This window comes from Seriola aureovittata, chromosome 13, assembly GCF_021018895.1.
Source record: "Seriola aureovittata isolate HTS-2021-v1 ecotype China chromosome 13, ASM2101889v1, whole genome shotgun sequence".
Lineage (NCBI taxonomy): Eukaryota > Metazoa > Chordata > Actinopteri > Carangiformes > Carangidae > Seriola > Seriola aureovittata.
The window spans coordinates 4,648,050-4,664,086 of record NC_079376.1 but is presented as its reverse complement, the minus strand read 5'-3'; the positions used below and the strand labels follow the sequence as shown (position 1 = coordinate 4,664,086).

Genomic DNA, 16,037 nt, shown 5'->3' with positions numbered 1-16,037 from the left:
GCCGCTGCCGCTGCCGCTGCCGCTCTGCTGCTGCTGCCGCTGCCGCTGCCGCTGCCGCTCTGCTGCTGCTGCTGCTGCCGCTGCCGCTGCCGCTCTGCTGCTGCTGCTGCTGCCGCTGCCGCTCTGCTGCTGCCGCTGCCGCCTCGTTTCTCTACTCAGCTTGCCTCTCGCTTTCTCTTGATCGCCCACTCACTCCATACTCTCTCACACACACACACACACACACACACACTCACTCCACTCTCCCACACACACACACACACTCACTCCACTCTCCCACACACACACACACTCACTCCACTCTCCCCCACACACACACACACACACACACACACACACACACACACACACACACATATATATATATATGTGTGTGTGTTTATGTCAGAGATGGTTTGATGGTGCACGCTTCCTCCTCCAAATGACACAAACGACATCACAAAAACGTATAAACACTTGATTTTATTCTCAACAGAATAATCCAACAGAGGGTGTAGGTTCAGCATTTTCAGCGTAATAAACGAAGCAGTGGGATATAAAGGACAGTCATCAGGATGGCTATAAAGTGCAGGTACAAACACTGGCTGAGTAATGACTTGGGGTGATTTTACATGTAGTGCAAACTTACAACAAAAACCTTGAAGTGAAGATAGTGTAAAAAGGGGCTGCACAGCAGGTCACATGATCACATTAACTATTTCCTGGTTTTTGTTGCGTTTCTTTGACGAAAACTTGGAAGGATTATTATTATATAAGCGTTATGGCAGCGTGTTATTGTGATGATATTTTAAATGAACACAACTGCCAACATCATATGTCTGATTTGGATTTTTTTTTAGATTTAACCTACTGGGATAATGAATCAGATCTTAGTATCTGTGCAGCCCTCACATCTACCTTCACCACAAACACACGTATGAGGGGAAGAGCGTTATAATGGATAATGGGGTTGAAAAGAAAAAGAAAAAGTACATTACTGGATAACTTGGTGAGTGTAACACATCGAGTCGACCACACAGACAAATCTTTTACAACCTCCTCCTGCGTCTCTGTTGTGAAAGCCTCAAACCAAACGACAACTAGTGATTTCAGTTCTTAGGTTGAGCAGCGTATAAAAATAAACTTTATGTTACAAAGTGGAGGTGAGGAGGTGAACGTTGTTTACACCGGGGCGTGACGACAAAAAGGCCAAACACACGCTCATCCCGCCCTGTGCTCCTTTAAAAACCAAGCCAGCCAGATTTAAAAACGATGATAATTAGTGTGACGTCAGTGACACCTGGTGATCTCAGCTAAATGTAGCGCGTGGCGTTAGCAACTGAAGTGCAACTGTACATTTACAACGCACGTGTTTACTCAGATTTAAGGTCACGCATGGTTGTGAATTAAACGCAAGTGTTTGTTTTTTAAAAAAAAATCCTAACTCAAGGTCCACTTACTATCTTTTTTTCCAGAGATTTCAACTGCATCTCAGCATAGTTTGACTAGTATTCATCACATACGGGATACTTCAAATAAAGTATGATGACCTGTTATAAAGGTGGTTAGTGACGAGGTGACAACTGAGCGTACACCACCTGCTGAGGAAGACTGTGAGATATGGCTGAAAGCTCCTGAAAAAGCTAGTAAGCACAGTCAAGAGTTTTGTGTCACAACACAACACATAAGCTTAGTTTACAATCTTGCATCATCTTAAATTAAAGCTTAAATGTACAAATTCACTTCATGTTTAGGCTGAAATGGATTTTCAATTATGAAAATGTCAAAAATACACATCTTGACTTTGTTATAGGATCAAACAGTGCCTCAAAATGTTCTCGCTTTCTTTCCTTCTTTCAAAATTTAAGGGGAAATTAAAGGAAAACTGGGGCTTTGTGGGTGGATCTGTAGGAGTAATGTCACAGTGCTGACATGGCATCAAACACTCGCATCAGGAGAAACTCGGGGTTAGGAAAACTTTAAATATCAACTAAAAAGAAGTTTGACTTTCAGACGGCCCCAGTCTGCACCTCATGTATAACAGTTAAATTTCACTCATTGAGTTCGCCATTTGTTTTTGTGAAAAATATCTATACCCAGAAATCTTTGAAAACCCAAGAAGTTACAGCTACTAAACATCTGGATGAAAAAAATATTTAAAAAAAAAGATTCAAACTCCATATTAAGATGTTACTAAAAAAAAAAAAAATGTTCATACTCAACTTGTACATTAACAAAAACTTTTGGGGAAGGAAATGTCATTTTCATCTACTTAAAAGAAGTAAAAAATCTTTATCAACGTGCAGCAGATAAAAGAGTTGTTGAGGATTCAGGAAACATTATAAAACAGCAGAAAGGGTTGATTTAGTGACACGTGTGGTTTCCGTGGCATTTAACTCAGAACAACTGGTGTGTTTGTTTACAGCACCACCAAGAAAACTTGAGCTGCTTTAATAAATAAGTCAAAAAGGTAGAACATGCATCTTGTTTTCTAGACGCCTCGACTAACTGATTAATAAAAGTCACTCCCTGTTTGACAAGTTGAATTCTTTTAATGTGACGCAAAATGAAAATGATAATAAATAAGAGGCGCAGACTGGGGCTGACTTTCAGAAATCTTCTCAACAATTGGAGCATATATTAATATATTTGGCTGCAGCGATGATTCATTTCGTCTCACACTAAAATTTAGTCAACTCACTCACCACCTCTGTCTAAACTAGGTTTCTGTTTACGATAGGTCCACGACTAACAACCTGCCAAACTGACAAACCCACCAACTCAACCAGAGGTGAACGGCGTTTGGTTGATGGAAGGCGGCGAGTTGACTTCCTGGTTGTGTCTCTGCACAATGACAATAAAACACAGAGAGGAAACACAGACTCTGTTTAGGCCTCAGAGTAAGGACATAAGGAAACAAACTGTATACAAGAGTTACAAAAACTATAGTCATACTTCAGCTTTAAAAATGATGTAAGTACGTTTACACACACCTCGTGTTAAAGTAGGAATATTAAACAAAATAGCTCATACAAAACTTGAATACATGAAACTACATTTAAAGCATTTATTATGTGTCTGTGTTTATGCTTCACAAGAATCAGTGAATAGTCTGAAGTCTCCTCAGACGCAGACGCCCAAAGATTTAAATCTGTAAATACTCGTAGCAGAGGGAAGAGTTACTGACACAACCCACAGAGAGGAAAACATTAACGTGTCACCTGAACCTTAAATCTCAAACTCAACTGTTAAAGGAAAAACCAACCAGGTGATGTCACTTTTATATAAACTGTGGATGAATCTGTGATGTTCTTTGCATTTCAGGGGATTATTCTCTCAAGCTGCCTCTTCTACCTGTCCTACATTTCCCAGAATGCCCCTCACTGCCTGCTCAATTTGCTGTTACAATCTGGTTTATTTCATGTGCCTGTGAGTGTACAAAAGGCCTCTGCCTCTTTGCTCGGATGATTATTCCACTGTATGAATGTTGAAAATAAAATGAAACACCGAGAGAAAAGTCTTTGCCCTTGATTTTAAATAACTGGCATTAAAACCTGACATTTAATTTTAATATTCAACAGCCAATTTGCATCCAACCCAGCTGTGTCACAACTGCCAGGTCTATTTAAATTCACCTGTGCATGTGTATAAATGTCTAGATTTATTCGGCAGTTGACTCAAGTCGTTGATTCAAACCTGCGACAACAACATTTGGCCAAGTCGTAAACACAACACTGGCATTTGACCTTTAAGTTTACATGTTGAGCTTGAGAGCAAACAGTTGCTAATCTCCACATTCAGCAGTTACAGAAGAACCTGATCATTCATGTGGAGGGGGGCCCAGTGTTCCCTCTCTTTTAGCTCTGTTTTTGGTCTCCACCACCTGCTGAGGGAAATATCTGGCTCTTTAGTTCCTAAATGCTGCACTGTGTTCTCCAGATTACCAAAAGCTAAACCGAACAAAGTCCCTGAAATGCAAAGTCCATCCCACACAGCTGCTTTTCTATCTGCTTTAAAGGGTTTTAAGGCGGATTTGTCCTTTAACCTGCGGCCTTTGCTTTATGTGGAAGATCTGGGTTCTGCTGAAGGTCCCTTGAGCGAGACGCTCCGTCCCTACTTGGTGCTGTTTGGCCGACCTCTACGGAAGCAGGGTCAGCGAAGATCCCACAGGGATCCATAAAGTGTCTCATCACTTCTACCAGGAAATAAAATCCTCGTTGACAGAAAAAAAAAAAAAAAAAAAAGGAACAGCAGCATATAAAATTATCGTGTCGTCATTAAAACAACTGTGGCATCTGTGAAGTTATGAAAAAATGGTTTTATGAAAGGTGTAATGTCACATTTCATGGATGTTATAAAAACGAACTGTAAGTATCACAGGATCACGTGGCGAACAAAATGTCCAGTTCTCAAATCTGAGAAAGTAAAAGAGCAGGAATCAGACGCAGAAGCCTCCAAAAGTCAGAAGATACTAACTAGTGTTGGAAAGCTTCTTCTCCTGCTGCCTCACTGCTCAGTCTGTTACACCTTTATATATATAAACATTAATGCTGCATGCCCTGATTCATGTTCAAATCAAAGAGCAAAATGCAAAAAGGAAGAACAATCAGCCCACGTGTGGTAAACATGAAGTACAAAGTACTGGTTATAGAGGTAATAAAGTGTTTGTTTTCTATAAACTTTTCTTTCTTGCAAAAAATTACCATGATAAGAACTGGTATCAAGACCCGATGAGGAATCAGACGGATAAGCAGAATCAGAACTGGCGTTAATAAAATCCAAAAAGATACCAAACCCCGGTGAGACGGGTACAAAACACTTGGGTGTGTGCTGCCTGGAGGTTCTGCACGTCACTGGTCCCGAGCTTCGTACAGAAGTTTGGCCGCCTGAGGGGAAGACAGACATAAGAAAAACATTTGAATTATCCCATGCACAATAATTGCCCATAATTCCAATACATTATAAGAAACCGGTGGCTTCTCCACAGAGATTAGCACTTTAGCTTTCTTATCTTGTATTAATTGTTGCTGTCTTTATCCCACACCTTTAGTACCGACACTTTTAATGTCTTATTGTGTTTTTACTGCGTTTTAGTTTCATGTTTTTGTGCATTTTAAGACCAGCACTCACAGCAGGTCACTAAACGCCATTAAACAAAACTGCTGGATGAAAAACAGAAAATTAAAAATGCAAAAACAACTTTTCAATTTTAGATCCTTATTCCACATGAGGAAAAAATGTCATCTCTGGCCTGACGGGGGCGCTAGAGGAAAGGCAACGTTGCAGACTTGGCTCCGCAGTATTTCTATCAGCCTGAGCTGCACCGTCCTTTGTGTGTCCTTTTTTTACACACTGAGCTTCATGCAAATATACAGGTGAAAAGATGTGAATACGACCTCTGCTGCAAACACGTTAAAAAAATCCTTCTCTCAAATGTTCATGCACTGTTTTTTATTTCAACTTAAAAATGAACTTTGCCAATTGTTGAGCATGGGACTGAAGACTATGTTCATTTTTTGTGATGATTTAGAAAAATGCTCTTCTGATTACAAGAAACCTGAGCTGCGTTTCAGGAGGGAAACTTTACTGGAGCTGATTTTATCTGCAGAGTCTGGAGCAGGAGACGAACTTCTTTGTTTGCAACAGGATGAGAGAAGTTGTGTTCGTGTTGGACAAATGTGTCACCACTGCAACCGTCCTTTAAGTGCCAGCAGTGGGAGCTTTTCTGTCTCGTTTTATCGTTACCTTGTGCATTGCAGCCAACCACAACGACGCCACCTTCTTGTCGTCCGCTGCCTCCATGCGGAGCTGCTGGGCGTCCTGAGAGCCCATTGGCTTGTAATGGAGCAGCATGCCACTGGCCCGTGACGTCCCTCCTGCACACACACACACACACACACACACACACACACACACACACACACACACACGCACACACACCTTAAAACATGAACTGAAAAGAGACTAAAGACCAACATTAAACTGTATGAGTCTGTTTTTCAAATAATATTAATTCTAGATATGCAACGATTAATTACTTTGGTGTAACAATTAATCAATTAGAACAAATGTTTGGTAATCAATTAATAGCTGAAGTATATATCTGTTATATATTATTAAACTGAACATTTTTGGACTTTGGTTTAAAGTTTGGACAAAACGAGACACTTTGAAGACGTCACCTTGGACGCTGAGAAACTGAAAAGTGATGATTTTCACAGTTTTCTGCCATTTAATAGATTAATAAGATATTATTAATAATAGATTAAAAATAATAGATCATTAAGAAAATAATTGGCAGATTAATCAATGATGAAAATAATCGTTTGTAGCAGCCCTAATTCATTCTGTGCCTCTTTTGTCTGCAAGAAAAATTTAAGTAATCAGCTCAGACTGGAGGACATTTTGAAGAAAGTGATCTTGACAAGTTAAAGACTGTTACTAACGAGATTTAAGAGGTTTGACTATAAACACTGAACAGATTAAGTTTGTTATTATCCAGCACTAACATTAAGATCAGTGAATAGACAAAACTTCTTCAGCTCATTAAAAACAGCTGCAGGTTATTGAATGAAAGAACAAAGATGAGCTTAAATGATAAAGAAAAAGGGGAAGGGTACAGTACAGTTACATTTTTAGTAAACAAAATAATAAACCAAAACTAATGTTTAAATATCCATTTATATATATATATATATATATATATATATATTATATATATATATATAAATTTCAGCTGCACAGAACTGCTCAGCCTCATCAATATCAATAACGAAGCCATAAAAGTGATCGATGCACAAACACACAGATGCAATAACAGAGAGATGGCAGAGGATTAAAAAATCAATCACAACTGAACTGGAAGATTTCAATCAACGAGAGAACAGAACGGAAAAACACAGCGACACTGTCCTTCAAAATCAAACGAAGCACAGATGGATGATGACAATTCACTCAGTAAATCATCGTTGTTTTGACAGGACTCCACATGATGAGGAGGTTTATGATGAAATGTTTTCGCTGCTCTGAGACACAGACATGCTGAACGCAGGAGGAGACACGCACACACCGACTGTAAACACCGAGTTTCCCAAAAGCACCAGCATCATGTTTTAGTTTCTAATTCCTCTTTAAGAGGGTTTGAGCTCATTTCAGTAACACTCACAAACATACTCACTCATTTTGTTTACAGCATTTTTAGCATCTTGTCTTTTTGCAGCAAGTTTTTTCTGGCGCATCATTAAAGACCAGAACAGAAGAGTCAGGCCACATACGTGAATGTGGGAGCAACTTATTGAAATTTGTGGTGTTTCACTTCCCACCAAGATGCCTTTGGGACTCAGTGAGGTGTAAAAAAAAAAAAATAAAAGAGAGAAGCATCAGTGGTTTCATTTTCATGCAGACAGACGTGAACCCACAGGAAACAATGAGTGGAGGCCGCGGGGAGTGAACCGAAGCTAACCTTCAGAGATATAGTGACTGTCCAGCAGACTGGTGTAAGTGTGAATGTCATTCTCTGAGCCCAGAGGAAGAGGAGCCGGGGGCCGCCAGAGTCAAAGCAGCGGAGGAGAAAGAGTTTGTTAGTGTCAGCTCGGAAAAAAACAAGTTTCAGTTTTAATTAAGAAATTCATCAGTTGGTTAGTGAGTCCATCTGAAGGACAAAAAAAACAAGAGCATCATTTACAGCACAAGAGGAATAGACGACGTCTTGAATTATAATTTATACAGTGGAAAGAATAATAAGCATCAACACCTGACATTTTCATCTGAACACATTAATACTATGTTTTTATTTCTACTTCTACTCAGGACTCACCTGGACTCGTCCCGTCTGTCAGAATCTGCATGCTGGACATCCGAGACAGCTCCACCTCGAAGTGGCTTTCACCGTCCAGGAACAGATACCTGATGATCAGGTCAGAAAAATTAATAAATAAATCAATCAATCAAAGTGCTTTGACTAATAATTACACTGTGAATCTTTCTGGTGCCATCAAACCAGTATTAGTTTTTGATTTTAACTGGATTCGTCACCGTCTACAAGGAAAGTTTCATGTTTATGATCTGGAGTTTTGTATATTTGAAGCACAAGTGATGAGATCTGTTTTAAATCTAATACTTTTATGACTCTTAGGCTCTGTAAATGTCTGGTATCCTTCATCCTGATGGCCACTTCAGATGGACGGTGTTCACATGATAAAAGAATGTGCTTCAAACGCTCCTAAACATTAACCACTACTGAGGTAAATATCACGCTAAACGTTTAAAATGATTAACTTAAGGTGCCAAACAAAGATCGATCCAACTCTCTTTGTTTTCTATGTAACTGTTGTTTCTCGTTATGAGTAATATTGGGCTGTTTGTTGTTTCACACTGCAGCATCTTCCTTCTTGAATGAGCTGCCGTCATGTCATTGGCTCTCTGATCGATTACCTCTCATCCCAGTTAACCAATAGGAGATTCAACTTTACTGGTTTGGTTGCATCACTTTTTACAGGCAGGTATCAGCAGATAAAACTGAAACTTTACTCACAGTGAAACACGAACACCAGATGCAGAAAGACAGAAAATGTTAATGTAATACCTGTGGAATTTAAAAAGGCTCACCTGTGGTTGTTGGAGAGGCGGCACGTCATGGTTTCAGACTTCTCTGACGTTCCCAAAGTGACGACGAAGGTGCCACCTGGAAACAGAAAACACGTCACACTCTGCAAACCTCTTCCTGACAATAATAAATAGCCAGCAGCATCACAATAATACATTATTCATAGGTGCCTCACAAGGCACTCAAACACACCTTACAGCACACAGTAAGAGAAATCAAATATACAATAGCAACAGACAGTAAGTTAGAATAAATAAAGTTGCTTAATATAAATATGATTGTATAGAACTGCGGCGCTGCAGTCAAACAGAATGGGGAAAGTTTGTAGAGGTGTGTTTTGAGATGGGATTTGAAGGATCGCAGATTGTTTTAAATCGTTTTACACTATTTTTCTGTCAACTTCTTTCTCTTCATCAGCTATTGATAACTCCATCATCACTAAAGCATGAGGCTCCACACGCTGCAGGCTTTACATCACAGCCTCTCAGCCGGCCGTCCCCCCCGCAGCTCCAGGCTGCTAATGGATTTTTCATTAAGCTGCTGCTGTGTATTTATAGCTACACACTGACCCGCACTCAACAACAACACAATGGCTAACCAGGACAGGAGGAGGTGAACTCTGAAAGGTTATATCAGAGGTGATTTTTATCATATTTCTGCTTCCTGTTTGGAGCGGCAGGGGACGGTGCGTGTGTCAAACACTGACACAGCAAACGGCAGAGCAGCAACTCAAACCCCTGATATTCATCACTTTGACTTGATTGTGATCAGAGACCAAACTCCAAACTCCACATCAAACTGTAAATGATTTCATAATGTTAATATTTACACCCTGTTATCAGCCTTTCTGACAGGAGTGAGCGTTTCATTCTCACTGATCGATTTCCTCCATTAAACTCCCGTCGCTCACTTCGCTGTTTGAACCTTGGACTGAGATTTTTTTGTCAACGAATTATAAAACTGTGTGAATTTTAGAGACGAAATGATTCGTCAATTTATCAGTCAGTCGTTACAATTAATTGGAAAATGTTTTGATAATTTATTAATTTAATTTTCTGGTTTCAACTTCTCAAATGAACTTATCTGATGCTTTTGTCATTTGATAGTTAACTGAACTTAAATGCCATTTTAAACTGGGAAATTCTAATAAACCAATTTCTGACAATTTGATTAATCTTTTATTTTAGAAAATCACCTGCAGACTATCTGACGACAAAAATTATTATTATTATTTGCAGCTCTTGTGCAAATTAGTTTTAAAACATAGTATCTAAAGTCGTTATTGAAGGACGGAAAAATGGTCACTGAGCACCAACGCTGGAAACCCTCAAAACTTTTCAGTTCAGAGATGAGATCAGGAGTCTGACAGGTAATATATTTACAGTAAATCACCTGTACTGAAGCTCATTAACCACTGATGACTATTCTAACTTCAAGAATCTGAGGTAAAAATCTGGAAACAATAACCACCTAAACATATTATAAACGTATTAAAACCACGTTACTTCAAACTCTGACCGAAGGTGTTGCACAATGCAAAATAATGAACAGGTGGAACCTCTCACCTCCCAGAAGCACTTTGAGCTGCTTGTCGTAGAACTCCATCTCTTTCTGGGACACCAGGCTGCACTCGGCACACTGCCGCACGGGATCCACGAAACACATGCGAGGCAGCGCCACTTCTTACTGCAGCATTTATCGCAGAAACACCGGCCGCACCGCCGACAGTGGTGCTGCAGCGAAAAACACATACAGCCGGTTTTACTGTCAGTTTGCTGGTTTAAAAAGTACAGAAGGATATGATCAAATATCAGCCCAAGCCTCCTGAATATAAATAAGTAAAGTGCATATTTTTCAGTTTGTTGTTCATATTGTTTACATCAAAGCAAATATAACAAAACTAAAAGTTAGAAGAAAAAAGTGAAAACTATTGAATGTACTATTTAAAAAAGAATATGTTGTTCATCAGAGGAAACACCTGAGCTGCAATGTGTCCCATCATTAGACACATGAGACATTTCCTACTGTTTGTCCTCATTCCTTATTATTTCTATGCAGATATCGAGTGGCCATGTGCACTTTTCTGCCACGAGGCAATACACAAGGAAAAGGGGGAACCTGCTCACTGCAGAAAAAAAATATTTAAATAAACTGTAGTTGGTTTTGAAACAGCTCCAGGAAGACAGAAAGACATTTTAATGATGAGTTGTGAAGTTTAATATTTGTTTCAGTTTGACAATAAGTTGCAGATATACTGAGGTCGTCTGGTGTTTAAGGTCACTAGAAAAATCTTGAGGACTGCACTTTTTTTTAAAAGGCACAGAAAATTAAACACTGAGCTCTTTGTCAGAAATTATGAAAATCATAAGACACATTATGAATGGATTTGGATGGATGGATTAAATGTGGAAAAACACAAAATGTATTTATTAAAACCTCAAGACAACTCAGAAGTGAGTAATATAAAAGACATGAACTATGCAATTCAAAAAGTGACTTCAGCTCTTAGTGTGGGAATGCAATGATTCACTTAGATTTCTTGTTTTTGTTCCACACAGCTGGATCACACAGTAAAATGAAAGGTTTTCTGAGCTGGTTTTACTATAAACAAACACACAGTATTTTGAGGTGAATCTGCAAAGACACAACTGGGCAGACGCACAGATCCACACTGTTATTATGTCAGTAGAAAAATGCCACCACAGAGCCCTGAGTGTGTTTTCCTGCCAAAATAAATGAACAGAAACCAAGAGCGGGGAAAGAAAATAACAGCCTTGAATTCTTCAGGAAAATATTTTGTACTTGTGTGTTTGTCGCTCGTCTCTCTCTTTTTTTTTTTTCAGCATCTGATACGTGAAGCTGTGACTTGTCACAGTCGTGTTGCAAAACAAAACAGACCTTTCTTCTGATGAAGTCGAACTTGGTGTCACACTGCATGCATCTCGGACACTGGAAGACGGGGAGAGAGAAAGGGAAAAAACAGGAAGTTACACAACATGCTGAGCTGGGCGGATTCAAGTTCCACAGCAGCTGGACGAATGTTCTGAACAATCTTTCCCATTACATGTCGTTTTAGTTTTTACTCAGCCGTTAAACCACAATAAACTTTTACCATCATGAGGTTGGTTTTAATGTTGTACATGAAAACACATTAGCTACAATAATAAAGCTGCTGCGTAATGATGGTGGATGGAGACATTAAAAGATTATGTGACAAATAGTTTCACAATCAAATTGCTTAAACACAACCGGAAATACAGTTAAGAAGGAGTAGAATCAAATTTTCCTCCATTACTTAGATAAGTGTGAGAAAGTGCTTGTGCCTCTTGAGTATTATCAATACAATCGAGTCACAAAGCTTAGGTGACTCGAGGTTCAGTAAAAGCACATACCAGAATCCTAAAAGAGTCTTTTATATTGTATATTTTAGATAAAATATTCCAACTGCGGCAAAACAAAAAAAATGATTTGTCACTATCTTCCTTTTTAAATAAAGAGGGTTGATGTTCACATCACTCTGCTCTGTTTGCATGACACAAGGAAAATATTAGGACTACAGATGATTTTCTTGATTATTCCATTAATTGTTTTGCATGTAAACGTCAGACATTCAGCTTATGATCACACACGACATAAAGGAGCAACAAATCCTCACGTTTAAGGAACTGAAATCACTTATTATCGAAATAGCTGAGGTTGCAATAAACTCATTTCAGATCATGTCTTAAAAAAAAAAAAAGAAATAAAAAAGAGGGCAGATGGAATTTCTGATTTCTGATGCCACCACACCAATACTAAACTTTCATTATCTATAACTAGAATCAATAGGATCTGTATAACAATAATTCCTGATTATTTAATTACTTAAATTAATGTGAACCTGAGCAGCACTCAGATACATTTCCTAGCTGCCATAGTTTACAGTAGTGACAGTGTTTGCTACAGGTCTGATGGTACCGACTGAAACTTCACAATAACAGGACAGAACAGTTTTAATCGACTGTCACAACAATCCCACTATTAGTTTAGAGGTGTTTAATGTCTCCCGATAGCCCGAGACCCCTTACAGAAACATTTTACAACTAACATTACAGTCAACGGGAGGTAAGAGACGATGCTTTATAGATATTTTATAGATCAGAAGAACAACTTATGGGTTGCCAGGTCGTGGAACGACACAGTAAAACAGTAAGTTGGTTTAATGAAGACTCTCAAGCATCAGTGTTTAAACAAAATGTTTTCGCAATAACACGGTCTGTGCGTTTCTATGTAGTAACTATGCAGTGATAAATATTAACAAACCATTAATAAGTTTCTGTCTTTCTAATAAGGCATCAGGTTTTTCGTTGGAAATGTTAGTATGACACAATAAACGGTCTTTGGTTTCTCAATTTCTGAGCCATCAGCAAAAGTTCGTCAGGGACCTGTAATTTTAAATGTTAATAAATCATGGGTTCTACAATCTATCAAGTCTGCAGTTGTAAATATTGATAAGCAGTTTATAAATTGATTTTGGTCCAGATGTGCTGCAGCTGTTTTCCAGCAGGAGTCAAAGACTCCACTGGAGAGGTCTTCCTCATGAATTAAATGGATAAAAGGACAACTTTATTAATGGCTTAGAATTCATCTATAAAAAATTACCGTGTGATGATTTATTAACCATTAATAAATCAGTATATTACAGATTGTTTACATTCTTTTTGGAGGAAACTGGATTCAATGCTTCTTTAATACTTCTCAAACCTTGCAGACACCTCTCCCCAAATAATCACGGATGTTCCTCTTATAATCTATTTGCAGATTCATCCTTGACACAAACACCAGCAGATGATAAATGATTAACTTTTCTGGCTGTAGTTCACTGCCAGTCTGGTCAAAGTGCCTCTGGGGACAGCCACAGTTATATACACTTGAGGAGACAATTGGTGTTTGTCTAACTGCAGTTTAATAGCTCTGACATATAATAACTGACCACCACTCACTCACACGGAAAGCTGCTTTCCATGCAATTATATGAGGAGCTAGCATAACAGCTCCTCCAGCTAGCTGAACGTGACAGGCTAACCGTGCACGTAGCTGTCAGCTAACACACAAAACAACAGCTGCTTTGTGACGTGAATGATCTCTGACTAAGGTAAACATCACGACTGCGTCTGACAACTAGTTTTACGTGTTAACTAGCTGGTTAAATAACTGACTCCGTTAGCTGCCAGGCTGACCGTTCCTGCCTGCAACGCCCAGTCCGGGGGCCAAGTGCAGTGTCCAGAGCTGCGTCAAAACCACCACAGTTAGCACGGATGTACCGGATGTTAAGAGAGTTTACCGCAAAAATAAAAGTATTCCAACTGGCGACAGTATAGTCTCGATGTTAACGATACTGTTTAAACTTTACATACGAAATTAAACAATAAGTAATTTCATCAATGAGTCAATTGACAGAAGATAAGACTAAATACTTGTTTAAATAATGTTTATTCATTAAGTCAAGAGTTTCTATTGATGACTTTCTCATTTTTCTATAATAATAAACTGAATATCTTTGGGTTTTGGACTGTTATTGACACTAAAACGCTATTTCAACATGTCTGTCAAGATGTCATGTATTAGCAACGCTGCACTTTCACAACTTATACAAAAGATATATTTCATTTTGAAAATACGGAACGGAAACGCTACATTTAGTATTTTAGCTAACTTGTCGCTGGTCTCCGTACAGCTCGGATAGCTTCTCGCTGTCAAAAAAATAAACCCGTCCGCCTCACCTCTTTATCCGGGACCCACTGCGGCTCGTCGAGGGAGAAGGGGCTGTTGAAGGCGCCGTTTTCCGGGACCATGCGGAGGCCGCTGGGACTCCGGACCAGCTTCTTTCCATCAGGCACTGAGGACATTTTGCTTTGACGGCTGTTTCTGCTCCGACCACAAACTCCTGTCTGAAGAGCCCCTTCGGAGTGATTGACAGGGCGGTCGACGAATCAGAGCACAGATTTCAGATCACGTGGTGCGCTGGATAAGGTGGAGTGTTTTGGTTTTTACAACCCCACCCGGGAAACGACACTGCTGTCGGGAAAAGAGGGAGAAAAATAATGTTTTATTATTTCTGCTAATAATGTAAATGTTCCCACATCAACTCATTGTAAATTTAACAGTTTATCACAACTGTACAATTCCAGACTAATTTTTAATTTTTCAAAAATAGATAAAAGGCGCTTAGAGAGAGAGAAATCGATAGGTTTATGAGGAAAAGAGCATTTTAAAAAATCATGAGTGGTCGTGTGCACATCCACCACACCTCACCTTTTGTACATCTTCCAGAGGTGTAAATTGTTGAAATTAATGCAGGTTTAATGTGAAATAAAGTTGTTTTTTTTATGAAGCTTTGTTTTGTCGATGGTTTTTCATACCAGACATGCTCCATGTCTGGTATGAATTTTAACAGTAGAAGCATGCACAGTATAAAAGATTACACAACACTTTAAACTTTTTCCTGAATTAGTAATAAATTACAAGAATTTCTATGTTGCTTTAATCAACTACAAAAATGATAGAAATGTTAAATTTGTCTGTCCTTCAACGGTGATAATACAAGATCTAGAGATAGATACTAGAGTTTGTGCTTTTCTAATTTGTCTTATACTTACCAATTTTAATAACAATGAAAACACTAATTCACCAAAGTGTCCCTTTAGATTCATCATGAGGCATATGGTGAATATGAAAAAAACATACTCAGTACAATTCAATCACAGACGGTTTATTTATTAAAAATCTTTTCAATGACAATTAAGTTATGAATAAAACTAATGAACATGAGCTGTACTATACTGACAACTGCTTAAAAATCTTAACTGTCAATTTTCAGTTCACACTAAAGAGTGTGTAAGGTGAATACATACCTCTCTGAGGTCACAGCATCACATCTATGAAGAGTCTCGTTTTGCTTCAGGTTGCAGTTCTGGTGGGTCAGTTCCATCTGTTTCCTACTGAACACCGTTTTGATGTTAAATTGGTCATTACTTTCACCTGTGAAGTTGGTGATTGTGCTAGAGCTGAACAGGTTCTGCTCTTAAAATGTTATTACTATCATCCATCAACAACAGTAGAAATGAAGTAAAAGGCAAGAAACTGAATCTGTGAACACTGAGGACAGAGAATAATAAACAAAACAATTCCTGGAGAAATTTGGAAACCCGCTTCACTTCACTCTTCAGTTTCATTCATGTCTAGAGACTCATTCTGATACTGACCTCAGTCACTGCAGGTGTCCCTCAAAGAGCCTTTCGAAGCTGTCACGACAGGCCACAATAACCTCACACTGAAACTCAAATTAGTCCCCACAACAACAGCAAGACATGTATACACACATGTACATGCCCTTACAGAAGTTGATCTGCAATAATGCTGTACCACTATATATAGACAATAGTCTAGAGTCATTCAATGAAACAGGAGCCAC

The 16,037-nt window shown here is 38.8% G+C and overlaps 1 protein-coding gene across 1 annotated transcript; it reads right to left on the bottom strand.

Annotated features, from left to right (window-relative positions):
* Nucleotides 1–447: 447 nt before the first annotated feature.
* On the bottom strand, nucleotides 448–14,935 carry zfyve21 (zinc finger, FYVE domain containing 21). The gene is given in 8 exon segments (XM_056392787.1): nucleotides 448–4,865; nucleotides 5,725–5,855; nucleotides 7,796–7,884; nucleotides 8,587–8,662; nucleotides 10,150–10,263; nucleotides 10,266–10,317; nucleotides 11,483–11,533; nucleotides 14,347–14,935. Coding segments are annotated over 8 exon segments (675 nt in total). The 5' UTR covers nucleotides 14,473–14,935; the 3' UTR covers nucleotides 448–4,829.
* Nucleotides 14,936–16,037: the final 1,102 nt, after the last annotated feature.